This window comes from Mastacembelus armatus, chromosome 12 (genome assembly GCF_900324485.2).
Source record: "Mastacembelus armatus chromosome 12, fMasArm1.2, whole genome shotgun sequence".
NCBI lineage: Eukaryota > Metazoa > Chordata > Actinopteri > Synbranchiformes > Mastacembelidae > Mastacembelus > Mastacembelus armatus.
This window is the reverse complement of record NC_046644.1, coordinates 3,912,002-3,930,914: the sequence shown is the minus strand read 5'-3', so window position 1 is coordinate 3,930,914 and position 18,913 is coordinate 3,912,002. Positions and strand designations below refer to the sequence as shown.

The window sequence follows — 18,913 nt, the reverse complement described above, 5'->3', positions numbered from 1 at the left end:
CTGATTCCAGATCACAGCTATGGACCCTGTAATTAATACTGGTAGTATATTGGCAATTTATCAGCAATAGTGAAATGTTCAATTTCATCTAGAGAGGTGGTTGTAATTGGAAACAGTCATGATGTTGATATAAGGCAGTAGGAGTGCAGGGAGCTAATTGTAATGAGAATCACTGAAGTTAATAACCAACATTACAACATGTAATGAAATAATCTTGATTATTATTACAGTCATGGAAGAACACGGACACACACACACACACACACAGAAAAATGTGACCACTTTATTACAGATGTAAAGCAATCAACAGCTTAGTCATTGTTGGAAATGTGTACATTTCAATTTCATATGTTTATTACTGAGGTCATAGTTAAAAGGTGGTGTTGTAGGAACCTCATTATGTTACACTTACTGAATAAAGGTAAAAAATGTACATGAGAAACACTTCCCAATATACATGATTCAGTACATGAACTATAACCTGCTAGAATGCTAGAATATATCCGACTGTATGACAGTGTAAAACAAACAAAAAAAAAAAACAATAAAAATAAATAAACAAAAACAAAGCATACATAACAGTTTGCTTAAAGGAGGGCAGCAGACTGCGTTTTGTTTAACTTCAAGAGGCCCATGCCAGGTTTATGCGCATGCTGCAATTACACAATTGCAGAGGTTTACAGGTGCATGCATGTATTTGCAGCACAGCATGAGAAGCATGCAATGGGCCCTGTTTAATGGATTAAGAGTGGTCTTGATGACTGACTCACCTATCAGCTGATTTAATGGCAGACACTGGCTAAGTGCTTTTCCAACTCAGATGCTGAGTAGGCAACTGGATGGTTGACCAGCATGGTTTACTAACTGACTTATGTGACTGATTGAGTGAATAATTCACTGACTGGTTTAAAAATGGACGTACTGACTGGGTCACTTACTGGCTGATGTGATAGAAGTTTTACTGGCTGACTGGTTTTACAGTACTGATGCACGAGCTAATTGACAGACTAATCAACTCAAACCGGAAAAACAAACCACTGCCAGATAACCAAATGACATCTTTGCTGCCATAGTCTTTATTCATCCCTAAACCATTGTCAGGGTATGATACAAGGTGCTTGTTAAGCTCATTTTTGTAAATATCTGTGAATGGAATGAAAGAAATAATTATTTCAGCATCCCAGTCTAATGAATATGTAGAAGTTTTGTAGACTTTGAAATTGAAACTGAGCAGCTCTTTCTCTCCACCTATCTCCAGAGGACTGTGCACCTCCCTGTGTGAGTCTGCACGCACAAAGCCAACATCAAAGAAGCAAAATTTGGAAGGTATCATTAGAGTGAATTTAAGCATCAGGCCGACTCAGCATCAGCACTCAGTATCAGCATACTCAGTATTAAAGCACTCAGTATTAAAGAGATCGGGACTGGGGCCAAAAAATTTGATCAGGACATCTCTACCTTAAATGGACTCATTTATTGTGCTTGGCAGTTCATCAAACTGCGTTTATTTTCTTTGCACTCAGGAGATAAGGAGGTGACTTGTAACCCAAAAGTTGCGGGTTCCGAGTCTCAGGACCGGCAGGAACTGGCGGTGGGGCGGAGTGAATAGCCAGTGCTCTCTCCACCTTCAATACCACGACTGAGGTGAGACCCTTGAGCAAGGCACCGAACGCCCCAACTGCTCCCCGGGCGCCACAGCATTGGCTGCCCACTGATCCGGGTGTGTGTTCACGGTGTGTGTGTGTGTGTGTGTGCACTTCGGGTGGGTTAAATGCAGAGCACAATTTCGAGTATGGGTCACCATACTTGACAAAAATAGTCACTTTCACTTTCATTTATTTACTAGTTTAAGAAGGCCTCTGTTCATGCCTAACTTTCTGTTTTAACAAGCAGAAATGAGATATATGTGACAGAGTGTATATGTAACGAGGACTTTTGCCCCAAAGTATGGGTAGCTTAAAGACTTTGTGCTGACACACACACGCACACACAGTACAGTATTGTTTTTCAAAGCATATGTGGCTAGAATGATAAACTGTGTGTGTGAGACTTTGACAACAGGAGCTTTTTCAAATCTCTCCCTATTGAAAAGGGATTACCACACACAGACCTGCAAGGAGGGTATTGATGATGGGTTGGATGCATGAGGGACAAAAAGCTTCATTGTCAGTCAGCTGCATGGAAATACACTCTCTGTGAACGTGTGTGTGTACTCCCTTTCAGAGAGGCATGCCTTCAGCGTTTCAACCTCTGTCCATCTCCTTTCCTCTTAAACTAACCAGTGATGGAATACTTAAACGTGTGTGCGCATTATTGCCTTCTCTCTGCCTCTGTATTGAATACAGTGATCTTATGACTGTGTCTCTCATTGATCGCCCTTCTGCTGTTTATGCTGTCAAACACCAGGAGGCAACAACACATACCTGTAAACATGAAATTATTAATTATACGAACTTTATGTGTGTAGGTGTGCTTGTATCCTCAAGGTTTTAGAGTATACTGAGTCACTGGTGACTGAAAACCCACAGTATTCAGAAATAAAATACCTTTCAGACCAAACACACATTCAATGATACTACAGTACCACAACCACTGCTGCTACTACTAGCACTATTAATACTACTATTACTGCTGTTTTCTTATAGTTGATCAGAAGGAAATAAGACCAACAAGAGTGAAAATTACCATTTGCAAATGCACACACGCAGAGTGTGAGGGACAGCAGATATATCTATACTCATTTAACCAGACTGGCCCAGCTTGAGTTTCAACCTTAATAGGATCAACTCAGGTTGGCCAGTTAGATTTCATCAGAGAGAAAGGACACACGCGCACAGTCCTTCGTACCGTAACAGGCTCTCTCTATGTGACCTATTACCTCCACTCTTAAAAACGGCTGTTTCAACTTATATGAAGGCAGCCTGGCTACTGGCTGTGATGTTGGCGGTTGAGGACGTAAACCAGTATCTGCTCCTGTAATCAGCTGAGGTCTCACACCAACTTCTGAACAGGTCGCAATAGAAAAAAAGAAATAGCAGCCACGAATGCATCAATTAACCAGAATTCTTTTATTATTCTTTTTCCTTTAATTTAGGTAAATCAAGCAAAACTTTGCCTTGAAAACAGACATCAACTTAACTGAAGATCCTAAAATCTGTAGTCTCATTAGATAATTAAAAGCAAAAGAAAGAAAACTGAAATTCTATTTTTTTTTTTTGACACATCTGAAAGTTTTAGATTTTATCTCTTTGGCCTCAGAGGAAAAAAAAAAAATCGATATGATAAAGAATCACCAGTAGAAAATACTTTAAATAGTCTCAACCCAACCAACTCATTGGCAACCACTAGGCTATGCCATTTCTTTGACTGCAGTGGTATCAACATCGTTCTGGCCACTGACCAGCTTGTGCCCAGGATTCTCTGTCAGCTTAAACTTGTATCTTAATTGCAGAAAATTCACACAGCTGTTAAAATATAAAAGAGTGTATCCTCTGGGGAGAAGGAACTTGGATAGCCAGTAGTAAGTGGCAGCAAGTATTGCTGCTAATGCGTGATGCCACATGAACAAAGACCAACACACATGTACATAGACAGAGGACTTGCATGTCAGAACAACGCAGACATTGTTACATCATTATAATGTCTTGCAATCAGATTAAAGTCTGGCTTCCATAACTCAGTGTGTCAGCTCTACAAAGCCTGAGTGTTTCTGTCTCTGTGTGTGGCTATGCATACACACATATTACAACAGGCTGTTGTTATCTGAAAGGGACAACTGAGCAATCACATAGAATATATGTCAATCAATCAGTTTTCTTCACCTGAATGCTCAAGACAAGTGTTACATCCAAGACAGATGAAACCATACTGTATTTCTTGGCAAAAACTGTTAAAAGGTGAAATCTCTAATACACTTTTCAATATTGCACGTTTATAGCAGGGATTACTGGGTTGAAGTCCACTGAAACTGAGCTCTATCTCCTGACATCCAAATGGCACTGTGCCTCTGTCTCCTTCAACATTATGTGCTTACAGACAGTTTCACACGCTGACTAGACAGGTGTAGAATGTACTGTGCATTCTTCTATTTGACTTTATTAAATTGCTGTTGCCACCAAATAACAATGCATTTTTTCTGTCATAACACTCAAAGAGGAACTTTGCATAATTTACTTGTGTCACAGCGGCAGTGAATCTATTATGACTTAAATCTCCTGCTGTGACACTGTGATCTCACTGTAGCTTTATTAACCTTTACTAACCTAAATGCTTTTCTTCAGTTTCTCTGCCTAAATGCAAATGGCATGAATAGGATAGGTTTACCTTTAACATGCTTATCTATAAAGTTATTTCTAATCTACTGAGACAACTCAGCTTTCTGTGGTTCAAGTTCATTTTATCTGTTATTATTTTTGTCCGTTTCAAGTTATTTCAGTGAGCATTGTGGATTTTTCTTTCTTTAATGGAAGGATACCATAAATTTTGTCCATGTGTGTTTGAACTATGTTCTAATGTAGAAAAAGTACCTGTGAACACAGTTGATAGTGTTGGATGTGACAACCTCCCTGTACCCATTCCCAAACTCATTGGACAAGAGCTGCCCCTCATCACAGATCCCACTATGCCCTGCCCCTTGTTAACAAGCGAGATGCCACTGTAGTAATGGCAGCTTATTTATTATCTTTTAATATATCATTTATTTTAAACCGTCTATTTCAGGATGTAACATAGAAAATATTTAGAATTATATAAATAAAAGCAACATTTGAGTTTATGTGTGGACTCACTTGGCCAGCTGCTTCTCAGCATCAGCGCAGAGCTCTAGCAGTCCCATGAGTACTGCAGACACATCCATATACGGTTCCCAGACAGTGAAGCCTCGGCCAATCAAATCGATAGCGGTGCGACGAATAGTGCTGTGGGCAGGCAGCTTGGGACTGGGAGGTTGCAGTAGCAGGAAGGTTAGTGCCTTACCTGTAAACAGAAGAAACGGTTGCTTCAGAACACGCTTTTACTGAAAATCACAGCAACATTTCACTCAATAGAGGTCATCCGATGCTAAATTACATTTTACTTAATCAGCTTTTGTACTTGTATTTTATTTTTTTTGCAGAAAGAATAAAGACAAAAAAGACTTTAAACATATTATAAAAATGTTAAGATGATTTCAAACGATAAACCTGTTCTAATTTTGGATGCAAAATGAAACAAACATTTCTTCTCTATTTGCATATTTTCTACACATGTAATCAAGCATCTAAACAAATGTGTTTACAAGCATGTAAACAAATGTGATTGCACTCTGGAAGAACAAATGTTTTTTTTCATATCTGCTTCCAACCAAAAATAATAAACTGCAATGTTTACAATGAAGTACAATGAGCAAAAAATAATTTAACGTTTGTGATACATACACACACTACAAGGATAAAGACACCGAGTAGGATGGAGGTCACTTCATAGCTGACCTGACATTTGAGCCAGTCTCTGTGGGGATGGACTGACCATTAAGACTCCAGAAACTCTCTGCTATCCCTCAATAACACCCCCTCACCCAAACACATACTGCAACCCTCCTCCCCCCAGGTGTCTGTCTGTCTCTCTTCTGCCCATCTTAGCTATAGTAGCCTGAGGTCCAGAGCTTCGAGCAGATTCGTCACAAAGCGCTACAGAGAAAAGAAAATCTAGGCAGAAGAGGCATATTAAATAATTGGTCTGACCTCTGGAAAATATTTGAACATATTAACAGAAAATCATATGGTTCTCATAGGTGGTTGCGTGGCTCCTTTATTTCTTTTTACTGAGTCATTTATGTATTTATTCAACATCAGTAATGTAACTGCAAACCATACTGAACTACAACCCGTGAAGGTTTCAATTTCTCAGTGTTGAGACGACATTAGCATCACAATGACTCTTTTCTTCTGTCCACTCAGACTTCAATACAGTTTCAAATATTTTCCTTTAAAATGTCAGAATATGAACATTTATTTTAAGTATATATAATCATGTGGTGAGTCCTTCAGTCCACAGACAAACAGCTAATCCCATCATCACACTGTTCTGGCATTTTACCACCAGCCCAACAAACAAACAAACAAACAAAAAAACAGTAATTAGCTTACATCTACATACTACCTGTTGATGGGACCATGAGGGATATACCTAGGGGCTAATCATGTTAGCATCACTGGATACAATAGTTATAAAATACACCAGCAGAGACGGATAGAAGCTAACTCTGTTAGCAATGTTGTGCTATGTCATGATGGCGACATAGACCCTAAGGGATGGAGAGCAATACTAATGTTGTTAGCGGTTATGGCTGGAGGCAGATAGACAGAGTCAAGCATGCAGACTGGACATGCTGTTGTCACATTTTGTGACTGAATCAGTAAAAGATGATGAACTTTGACCCTCAGCTGGTGAGCGACATGAGGTAAGCAAACACCAGTGAGAGATAAAATCAATTGTTTTTCTGACATACATCAATATACATACAAACAGTGGACTATAAATATCAGGAGCGATGTAACACTGAATGAACTTTGACCTTTAGTTTGTTATAGCTGCAAATCACCAGGACCACAGAGAATTCAATTACATTCACAAAATTCCTTTACTTTTGCAACCTATTTCTCTTCACACTTCCACCAGTTAGTGTACACTCGTAAATACACCATGGGCTTACATCAGAAACACGATGCAGTGTTGAATATTAGCTTTGCCAACTTGATGTTCAAAGAATGATTCTCAGATTTTATTTTTAACAGACTTACGCTTTTGGCTTTAACTGTAAAAATTGTATCTAAATTCTGTATCAACAGGGAGCATGTTTCACCACAAGTGACCAGAAGTTTGATTCCAAGTAGTGATCATTTTTGTTGCTGGTGTAAAAGTATACAGATAATAGTCAATCCAAGATATTCTAAGGAATTAAACAGATTTTTATTTCAGTTTCTTATTTACATTTGTGTAACACCCTTTAGTGTTGAATTAGCTTTCATTTATGCCTTCAAAGTCTTTTTAATGTACAGCAAAAAACTGTCTGAAAATCTTCAGAGGACATTGTTTATATACATAGTAGTAGTTTCTATTTTCAGTGGGAAATAATGGGCTTCAAGCTGGCACAAACAGTATAGAGGAAGTGAGAAAATACTGTGGCCAGACCCCACCTCTTGATAAAATAAACATTAAAAACGAAAAAAGAGCTAATACACTAGCCTTTTTCTCTGAAAAACAAAAAAAGGACAAGGATGTTCTCAGATAAAATATAAAAAACAAAACAATGAACCCTAGGTGAGTTTAGCAAGACCCAGTTCAAGTTGAATGTTCTACATTTGTGTAATCTCTGTTGTAAAACAATATGCTAAAAGCCATTCTTTAATTTTACTCTCCTCCTTACAGGTTACTGAGCATATACTCATAGAGCAATGATTAGTTTCTAAAAAACTAATAATCATTATATGAACTGGAAATGTGACTGTATAGGAAAGTGAGCAGGCGTATAATTTCAGAGTCATGGTACAATCAGTCACATTCGAACCCTGACAGCGACCACCCCCAGCAGAGCACAGGTTTCAGGGGTCATCAGGTCAAAGTTCAATGCTGTGAGTAGTGACAATGACGGTGGCAAGGCAGGTGTGTGGCAGACTGTGTTTGTAATTAGCCTGCTGGAAGCTTAATCGGACAAACACATTTTCATTTAGAAGCCTCATAATTTTTTTTCTGGGCAATTAAAGGCCATCACCATTGTAATTGGCCGGATCAGGATGCAAATTTACAGTCTCTCCTCTCTTAGTCAGTGAGTAGGAAGTAAGAGTGGTTCACATTCAGCTCCATTTGTTGTGGCGGACATCTTTGCTTAAAGGCAAGCCTTGGTCCAAATGAACCAACAGCTATTGATGAAGCATCACTTGGCCATAATGAGCCGTTCGTTAGAGCAGTAAACATGTCACATTAACACACAGGGTGATTAAAGCAGGAGAACAATGGTGAGGAAGAGGGAGAAAGTCAAGGAGGAGGAAGGAGGGAAGACGAGAGGAAAGTACAGTGTGAAATAGTGACAGATTGGTGATGTCTAAAGTTTACCAGGCTGAGTCGACCACTAACAGGCTTTCTACTTTCATCCCCCCTCTGCCCTGCCCCAATTTCTCTCTCCACGTTTGAGCTTAAATAAGAGGTGAAGGTAAATCAATGTTGGGGACTTGGTTAGTGGATTAGAGGCGGATTAGGCTGGCTTTAGGGAAAGAGAGAGAAAAAAATACAAATATAAAAATGGGAATAATAAAAGCCAGTTTGAGTGAGAAAGAGAGAACAGTGCAGTGTGTGCCATCTACACAGTGCAAATGATAGAATATAACAGAAGGCAGATTAGGTTCAACACCCACAGAAAGTATAAAGAATAACTGTGTAAAAATCCACCAGTAACTGGCAGCAAGCTCACTACTTTGGTTTGCAATTGTTCAATCTATCATGTGCCTGGCAAAGTAACATATTAGTGATTAAATGAACAGCTACAACAGTACCAACTAGCCCCGCTACATCACCAAACCTCCAACACTACTTTCACCAGCCACTGAAGACATCGCTAGACATAGCTAATACTGAAATGTTTAAGGAATTAATCAATAAATTAATTTTCAATTTACTTTACCACCTTAACCAAGTTTTAAAACTTTTTTTTTCAAAATTTCCAGCATTTTTGCCTACTGACTGCATAATTTTGTAATACAAAAAACTCAATTTCCAATCAGCTCTCATGAATATTTTAAAATGCCATCACTCTGAAAGGACTTCAGAAGGTACTTAAAATATTTTGACATTTACTGTGAGTACTATTGTTGTTATTATTATTCAGAGACTATAAGGAGTCTCTTTTATCCTGTCCATCCGCATCCTCTCTTCCCTCTGTCACCCTCCTATCCTTAGACTCAATCTCCTTCTGTATGTTCCCAACATTTCCCCCTTCACCATATGAAAACATCAATCTATACTTTGTTGTACAGACTACTGCACCCTCCCTTTCTCTCAGTGGACAGCTCTCATTCATCACAAACACATGAGCTCCATGCCAACAACACCATTCATCTTTCAGTTTCATAACAGAGAAAGGAGAGGGGGGCAATGGAGAATGGAAGAAGGGAAAAACAGACAGATGTAAGTGAAAGAATAAAAAAAATTAAAAAAGTAAGAGGAATCAAAAGAGTGAAACAGATTAGACAGAAGCACAGGAGAAAGTATAACAATGTTCTCGCACATATTTTTACATTCATTTATTATCTATACCCACTTATTCCTAACCAGGGTCACAGGGATCTGCTGGAGCCTATCCCAGTTCTCTTTGGGTGAAAGGCAGGGGTCCACCCTGGACAGGTCACCAGTCCATCACAGGGCCACATAGAGACAAACAACCTCACACACTCACACTCACTCCTATGGGCAATTTAGAGTCACCAATCAACCTGACATACATGTTTTTGGACTGTGGGAGGAAACCAGAGTACCTGGAGAAAACCCACACAAACACAGGGGGAACATGCAAACTCCACATAGAAAGGCCCCTGATGGGTTTTGAACCAGGAACCTTTGTGCTGTGCGGCAACAGTGCTAACCATTCACTATGCACTGAGCAGCCCCAAATTTTTATAATTATCTGTAATAGTGTATATGAGATTTTCATACATTGTTAACAAGTGGTTAGATTGCAAGTCACTCTGTTAAAGAAGCAGGTTGGAGTCAGAGTGGTTTTTTTCTTTTAGAGCAAGCTCCTTGGTTCACTTAGAAACACCTGCCCTCTAGGAAAACCAACATCATCAGTCATTTGTCCAAACCCTGAATAAAACCTATGTTTATATTAAGTGACAAGGATGACAAGGACCTCTAGTGGCTGTGTGAATTACAATTGTTGTCTGTCAGAAATAAAGGCAGAACAAACATTATCCTGTTAAAGCCTGAAATCCTAGTATGGAAGAAGTCAGGGGAGATAGATGGGTCAACAAAACACTGTCCATTCAAACTGTCAGCACTGGTTTCTAGTATCAGTGATAAGTTTCTAAGCATAGCCACTGTTATTTTAACCAAAATGGCAAAGGATCACAAACCTTAAAGATGTAAATTCTGTTTTTTTTTTTTCAAACTGGGAAGGCCGGCATGTCAAACTAGAGCCCTAGGTAGTTATCTGCATCATGTAATCCAAGCGGCTAAGTTCTAGGTTTACCTTAAGTGGAACTCAGAGAGAAACACTTGGGTGTGTTGAAAACAGCTCAAAAAAGTCTCCACTGTTTTCCATGTGGGCAGAGGAGAGTCACCAATTGTGGACACTGGTCGCAAGGAACTTGAGGAACAGAACCAGGGATGACTGCACAGGCAGGGGGGTATCAAATGCTGGCATAGAGGCGCTGCCAGCTCAGTGACAGAACAGTAAAAAGAACTGTATTACTGCTAAGAAAGACCATTAAATGATTGCTCTGTGTCTATGTCGGCAGGGCTGGAGATTTCATGGTTTCGGGAAATCCGCTACACAGCCCTAAAGCCCAGTCAAGTGGCCTCTGTGTCCTTGACACTGAAGGTCAAATGGCCTTGTTGATTGATTTGAAATTGATTTTCACTATACACAATCTTATTTACATTTTGTAAATACATGCGTAAACAATAGTTGCAATATTTTAATTCCATAAACCAGTCCTTCAATAGCTCGGCCACTGCTCAAAGCATGGTTCCACAACATTGGCAGCTGATTTTTAGATCCACTTGTGCCACTATTGGCACTTCTAACATTATGCTTTCATTTGCTGATTTCCACAAAGTGTCAAGCTCTTTTACACTTTTACACTCTTTTCACACTACATTATCCACTACAGTCTGCTGTGAGCCTCGCTTAAGAGAGTTTGCTGAATCAAACTTAGAACAATCCTTTAAGATAAATTTTATGACTACTTTTTATTAAGATGACATTAAACACAGATTGAATTGAAAAGCTTGGTTTGTTCAGCTTGCTGGGTTCCACACTACTACTAGTACCACAAACCTTTAATCTTGAGTTTGCTTTTATCTGATGATTTGGGCTTAGGCTTTTCTAAGGTTTCTCTGTATGTGTGTGTGCATGTCCACACAGGTGAACTGACCACTGTATACAGGTCCAACTAAGCAACATCACTCTCAGTGAGGGTACATGCTCTGTTACTGGGCAGATGCCCCTAGAGGCAACCAATCAGAGCTCAGGATCACTGGGATGGAAGAGGAGCTCTTCTTAGTGCAGGTTTGATGCCCACCAAGGTCGAAGGCTTTAGGCATAGTACGCCACAGACTGGGTTTCAGTGAGAGTTAGGGTGTGGTGTGGTGTGGTGTGTGTGTGTGTGTGTGTGTGTGTGTGTGTAAATCAGTGTCAAGCTTCTTAAAGTGTCAAGCTTGGTGGCTGAAAATCAATCCAATCTCACTCCTCATCTCTAATCCAACACTGAAGTTTCTACTTTTACCTGTATAGTTTAGTAAGAACATGATTAAGGACCAAAAGGTGAACAACTAAACATTTCACTGTCTAAACAAGACAGGTCACACACAGCTAAAAATATACATGGTATGGTACTCCAGAATTGGAAATTAAGTCAGTCAAACAGGAGCTTAAAGCAAGCACACCTCTGCTTTGAGCTAAACACTAATATCAGTTGTGCAATATGCTCACAATGAAGATGTTATCACAGTCTTAAAAGGTAATGATTACTGTTATCAATATATATTTGCTTACATAATAACATTTGCTTAATAGCTCACATGCCATTTCTTTTTGTGCTACTGTTCTGAGTTGCTAATTACAGGGAGGTTTGAGACCCCCATTAAGACTTTAATCCTTCAGCAGAACCATTTTTGTCATTATCTGCCCCACAACCACTTACTTCACTTACTTTCAAAACAGCACAATGTTACATTTTTACTGACATATTGCATATGCAGAATGTCACAGTTGAAAAAATACAATAGAGACATAAAAACACTTTCACACTAAAGACTCACACGGCTTAGCTGCTGTCCTGTGCCTGTTTTTGGTCTGTTAAGTAGACAGACAAAACTTTACATAAAACCACATAAAGTTCCATTTAAGCTGGACCCTAATATTTAATCTCCACCACCAAGTTAATCCAAGTAAGAAACACCACAGGGCCGCCTTATAATATAACACACCTCCAGAATATCTGAAATCATCACAGATTGATGGTTCCTGAGTTATCCCACACTTTAAGTATGACTTTTCAAAATGCAGCAATGTAAATGCGGTTGGTCACCATGTATGTGTTAAAATGGTTTGCTGCGCTCAGTGTTTGTGTCTGCTTACTCTTCAATGAATACCTGTGTTCTGTCTGTACTTACATGTGTGCCTGGCCAGTGAGTAGTTGGATGACCCTCCACTTGTCAGTCCAAATCCCTCGGGTGCCTGTCCACCAGCTCGAGCCCGGGCCAAACCCTTAGGTGGCTCAATCTCAGCACCAAACTCGGCCCCGATGACCCCCAAGAGCACAATGGCGGTGGCCTGCTTACGGCGCTCCTCGTAGGAGTTTGAGATCTTCTTGGCATTTGGTGGCAGGTTGGACAAGCAGCCTGGTAGAGAGACAAGAGAGAAATTAACACAAGCTTCTTCTGGCAGTGGTTGTTGGTTTAACAGTACCCATCTTGTTCTGAAGTCAGAAGGTTCTATATTTAGTGAGTTGTTTCATTACAGCGTCCACACATGTGGTGCATGTTCATGCCTCCATGACAACTGAGCAGACTCCATTTACTGATGAGGACCTTGAGAAAATGTGGACCAAGCTGGTAGGTGGAATTTCAGTAAAGAATAATGTATCACCATACTATTCCCAAAGTAAAAACAAACTTTCAGAGTTAAGGGTGAAACATTCTGATTCTGATTCATTTCCAGTTATATTTGAATAAAATTTTCAGCAAGTCACATTCTGCATACCTGGGGTTTTAGTGGATGCTGTCTGCTTTGCTGTTTATCAAGTACTGGCAATGACAAATTATAGATATTTTTTATTTTGTAATTACACTGTAAAATACAGTACAACATAAGACAGAAGTCTTTTGTATCCATTTTCCCTCCCCAAAATCCTCTTGATGTTAATTACACCCATAATAAAATGTAATATGAATTTAAGATTGATAGTTCTGTGTTTAATTTAAATTAATTAATTAAATACCTAGATGCCTATGCATACAAGTCAACCTTTTTTTTTTTGTTATTATTATCATCTTTATTTATTTATTTATTTTTTGTAAAGGGAGATGTGCAAAGTAAGAATTTCATTGTATGGTCTAAATCGTTGTGTTTTCACTGTGCATATGACAATAAACCTCTTGAATCTCTATTCTAATTTTAAATCTATTCACATTTATTAGTACTCTAATTAGTGTTAAATAAGACAAATTCCATTCTTATTATTATACCACATACATCCTCTTGCATTTCAAGTGTCTTCACACAAAATGTAAAATAAACTCATTTACATTACATGTACTTATTTTAATAAAATAGTAAGTTGCTGTGTTCAAACTATTGACATTATGACAGTAATAAATATAGATAAATTAGGAACTCTTCAGTTTATTTTAAAATATGTGAAAAATCTGTATGTATATTTACTTCTAACACTTTCAAAGATGTTTTGTAGGAGTGTGTGGGGGAGGACGTTTTTTTTTTTTTTCTTTTGTTCTTTCTTCCTTTTCATGCTGGAAGGTGGTCAAAAAAAAAACTGCATGCCTTTGAGTCTCCACTGAGCCAATAACAACTGAACAGGCACACTTCTATTGTCCTGTTATTAATGATTACACACACACATTCACACACAGGCACACGTCTTATTATCCCACCAAAAGCCTTTAGTTACACTGCGAACACACACACGCGAACACACACACACCACACACACACACACACACACACACACACACACACACACGGTCATGTTCACAGACCTCTGCAAGGATTTTGGACGCATGCAAGTGGAAGGCCTTTTGTGCGTGCATGTGTGTGTGGGCGTGTCCTCCCATTGTGTTCACCAAGACGACCCCAAAATAACCTCTTTTGTGAGCATGTGTGTAACAGGTCCCACACAGTGGGGAACTGCTGCAGCAGGAATACATTGGTGTGTGTGAGTCTGTACTTGTATTTCTATCTTTGTGAGTACCATTTTCAGCATATTTATATCAAAGTGAGGACATTTCAACAAAGTTAGGCAATTTTTCCGATCCTAACTTTTTTCAGACTCCTGTTTGAGGGTTAAGATTTGGTTTTAGGATTAGGGTTAGAATTGGGTTTAGGTTAGGGTTAGGCATTTAGTTGTGATGGTTAGGGTTAGTGGTAGGGTGTAGGGAATGCATTATGTCTGAGTGTCCTCACAACCATAGAAATACAAGAATGTGTCTGTGTGTGTTTATGTGTGTGTGTGTGCATGTGTGTGTGTCTCTGTATGAGTATCGCACAAGGAGATGTATGAGAGCTCCTCACTCACATTGGATCAAAGGCCCAGTAAGGACTATGTAAAAACTGTGTGTATGTGTGCGTAATGAACAAATACACACACAAACAAAAATCCCAAACACTCACTTCTATTTGTTCTTTCTGTCGGGATGAGCACAATATTGTTATGGATTTGTATTGCAGGGGAACAGGCACCGACTCCCTACACACACACACACACACACACACACACACACACACACACACACACACACACACACACACACAGAAACAATGTTTGTGAGGAGGAAGGGGGGAATGAGCACACATGGTGTGAATAGAGAGAGGGAGAGAGGTGGTCACTGCTGCGTCTACTTCCTGTTGAGCTTAATGGATTTTTTTCCTTTATTTATTAGCATCATGTGACCCTTGATGAAGGGGAGCAATTACTAAACAACAACTCATGGGACGTAAGGATATGTTGTGATAAAGGCTCAAGTAAAGCAAGAGAAGTAATGTAATATCCCAGCTGGTGTCTTGTTATGTCTGACAAAAAGGTGATGACAACAAATTCATAATGAATATCAGAAATATATCAGAAGACTTCCTGCATATAGAAATGGCCAGATGCCCCTATGATATATGCATTCATCTGTTTTTGGAATGTTCAGCTGTCTTATATGAGGATTTTCTTGTTCAGTACGGCAAGTTATCATCCATCCATCATTTACCATTTATCCTTCTAGGGTTCTTGGGGGGCTGGAGCTAATCCCAGCTGACATTGGGTGAGAGGCAGGGCAGACCCTGGACAGATCACCAGTGCAAGTTATCGTGAACAATGAAAAAAAAAAGTCCCACTTAAAGAAACTATAAACTGCGCTATTGTAAGGAAGATGTCACAGCCATAACCAGCATTTGCCCGACAGCAGACTCCTGGAAAACCCAGTGCAGATACACTTAGTAAAGAAAGCTCTGTTGTGATGAATAAATAAAAGATAACAAATGATAAATTAATATAAAATAGCAGAACCTGAGAGGCAGCACATTAAGACATATATTAAATCTTATAGTGGTGGACGACTTTTATAAAAAGAATGAAAGCACGAAACTTCTAATACTTTCTGCACTGTGTTCTGTGTGTGGTCTTCAGTCAATTTATCAGACCTGAGGAGGCCCCTCCTCCTACATTTCCATACTATATCCTGGTCCTCTTTATAATGAGATTGCTAAAGGCCAGCTGTCATTTGGAAGAAGGCCCAGCGGCCCACTCTGATAAATGGATTACAGATGGCATCCATCCCCCAGGCCAGACTGGGCCAGTAGATAACAGAATTAGAGATAGACTCCTAACCATAATCACTAAAAAGTTGAGATTTACAGAGAGAAATAGAAAGTCAAAAAGGGTGAGATAAGCAGATTCACATGAAATCTGAAAATTTTAATCTGAACATTTAAAAACAAATAAACATAGTAAGTAATTTCTCACATCTGATTGGATGATCACCACTCACTGCACTCATTGGTGTTTGCTTCTGACTTCAAACTGGCATAAACAAGGCTGCTGTTCTTGAAACACTGTCAAATGTAGACTAAAAAAAATGCACCATATTTTACACAGTCACTTTTACTAGAAGCAGCTGGACAGGCTGAGAGAAACATGTATAATGTTTTTCTCATTTACTATGTAAACGCTGACTTACTTGTCTGGCAACAATCTGTCAAATGATTCCCTAGTCTAGATCTTTTCTAGGCCAAATTTCTGTGGCAAAAACAATGTGCATGAGATTCCACTTTCCTCTACAAAATGAGGAGTTTCCAAGGAGTTGCTGACAAAACTGAAACACATTTATTCAAAGAGAAACTTGATACTACAATTTACAAAAACTGACACTTGAGGAAATCTCATACTATATGTCCAAATCCAATGTGAAATGCATATTGATGGCCTCACAATGCCCAGTAATTAATATAAGTTTAATCATAATAATAGTAATTAAGGGTATGCTTTTGGGGGACATAGCCCCCCTTGTTCAAGTTCCAGTTCTTTATCTTTCCAAGTTAGTTTTCAACACTACCAAAGAAGTCAACATCAATATTCTGACACATTTTATTTATATCTTAGTTTGATAATGCTCACCTTTTCATTATTTTACACAAGACATTTCTGTGTGTGCTGTCTTATCTGTGATAAACTTGAAGGGGGTGGATCAGTTAGAAAAAAAATTCTGCACACTTAAACAGTTCTGATGACACAAGAAATTAGTTTTGGCCTGTTAAAGGGTAAGTGCACACTCAAAATGTGCAAGAAACATTGTTCCCAGCATGCAACAGGAGTAGGGGAGGGGCCTGCTGCTCTAATATCAGGGACTCTACAGAGTGTGTGTTTATAGGGGAGTGTCAGTACACCGCTGTATTTATGCTTTTTATTGTGGTTAAAGTTACTGTTTGTCATCCTGAAACATCTTCAGCTCATAAATATAACAGTTATTGGCAGACCCTTATGTTGTGTTTACTTCCACTGCAGAGGAATAAATCTTGTTCATATACGATGGTGTCTCTCCAATGACTTGCTAATGCAAACAGAATCAGCAGGTCTGTGTGAGAGGCACAAGCTGTGGCTACTTTAGCCAATATTCTGCTTTTTAATCTCAGTGCCTTGACTGACTGACAAGACAGTCTCAGAGCCCTGCTTCTGTTTCTATATACAATATGTATATTGCTGGAAAAAAAAAATCAACCTGATTATCTGATCAAGTTGATTTGAAATATGAAATTATGTGTATGGCAAAAAAATAGATTGTGTTTTTGCAGGTTTATTTTTTAACCAAATTCTCAGCAGCTTATAAATGAAGCAGAAAATATAGTTTTCATTTGATGTAGTGATGAAGCCATGAAAAACTATGTAAGCCTTTCAAAAGACTCGCAGATGCCCTAGGCCATCATTATTTGTGCAATGTGGTTTTCAGCGGACAGTCAGCAGGTAGCATCAGTTCCTATCTGTGTGTACCTGCTGTCTCTCCGCCCACATGGATAGACTGATTGATTTATGAAGCTTATTGATCTGCTTCCTTCACAACCAGCAGATCTATTATAATGACATTGTATCTAAATCCTATTTGTTGGCCAACCTGCTCCCAAACATAACCCAATAAACCAAAGATGGGGAAGGACAAGCTCCTCTCGCTACTTGCCTCCACTCAACTAAATCTTCATAAAAAAACAGAAATGGATAAGGATAAAAAGGCTTTCTGGCAGAAATGACATTATCTCTAAAGGAAGGAATCTATTAAAAGAGGGCAGGATAATGCAACAACCTGTGGAGTCCTTGTAATTACTGTAAAAATATGGATATGTCAAGAAAGAGGAGAAACATTTTAAATATTGCTGAGAACAGAAGAAAAATAGAACTCTTTTATCCGTAGAAAGTTTTGTTTCAACAAAATTTCCCTAAAATGATGTTTATTTTTTTATATATAATTTTCTATTCCAATGTTGACCTCAAACCTTGCTTTAAAGATATTTACAATAAGTGAATAATGATGACGGATAAGACTGGTGAGAAGGACATGAGCGAAAGGTACACATGAATGAACAAAAATGGTGAGAAGGGTGGCACGGAGAGAAGGGGAGAATTGAGAAGAGACTTAGGAAAGGCATGTGCAAATAGAAAAGATAAAGGGGGTAAGGAGGAGAAAAGCAAGACAGCCTCAAAAGGTGAAAGGGATGAACAAACCATGTGTATGAGAAAAGACAAGCAAGGAAGAAAGAAAAAAATACAGTTAACCTCACATGTGTAATGCCCTAGGAAACCAAAAGTCCTCATTTATGTTTCAGATCTACTCATTCTACCAGAACCCACTTGTATTTATCACCTACCACTGATGAACATTGTTAAAATAGAAAGACTAGAATAAACTATATATGGTACATATTTATGTTTCTGTAAAAAAAAACAAAACAACTGTATATGTTGTTTCTTAGTAACCCAGTTATCTAGGAAATCAAACCAACACCCTTCCTTACCCACTCCTGCAGCCCCACCATTTTCCCATCATGCACCACAGCTCTGCCTCCATTGGTAATCAATGAGAGACTGGTAAAACCTGATCACCAGGGACTGAGGGAGGAGATCAATACCAGCAGGAAGCTGATGTGAGAACGATAGAAGAAGGAAGGAAAAAGTGAACGACAAGTAGTCAAGTGCCGTGAGAAAAAGGATTTCGACAAAAAGGTAAGAAAAGAAATGAATATACACAAACTTGAAAACATGTCAATCGGGAGTGTGGCTCTGAACACAGCCTCAAGCCAAAGACAAGCCTTTACATTTCTGTGGACCAAGAAAAAGTTTAGTACAGTTCAGGGGTGGGGGGGGGGGGGGGGGGGGGTGTCAGAGTAAACATCCTTACAGTAAATGTCATAACACAAAATCTGGGGAAATAATTGAAAATACCATTAAGCTGA

The 18,913-nt window shown here is 39.0% G+C and overlaps 1 protein-coding gene across 3 annotated transcripts in view; it reads right to left on the bottom strand.

Moving 5' to 3' along the window:
- Positions 1 to 18,913, bottom strand: part of wdr7 (WD repeat domain 7) — a 128,189-nt gene that overhangs the window by 18,031 nt on the left and 91,245 nt on the right. For 2 of the 3 annotated variants that reach the window (XM_026297077.1, XM_026297078.1), the window contains 2 exons: positions 12,367 to 12,594; positions 4,788 to 4,974 (listed from right to left, as the gene is read on the bottom strand). In XM_026297077.1, coding sequence (XP_026152862.1) covers positions 4,788 to 4,974; positions 12,367 to 12,594 — 415 coding nt within the window. Of the gene's footprint in view, positions 1 to 4,787; positions 4,975 to 5,580; positions 5,685 to 12,366; positions 12,595 to 18,913 lie in introns of those variants that run through there. The other variant, XM_033325469.1, reaches the window with a different exon arrangement.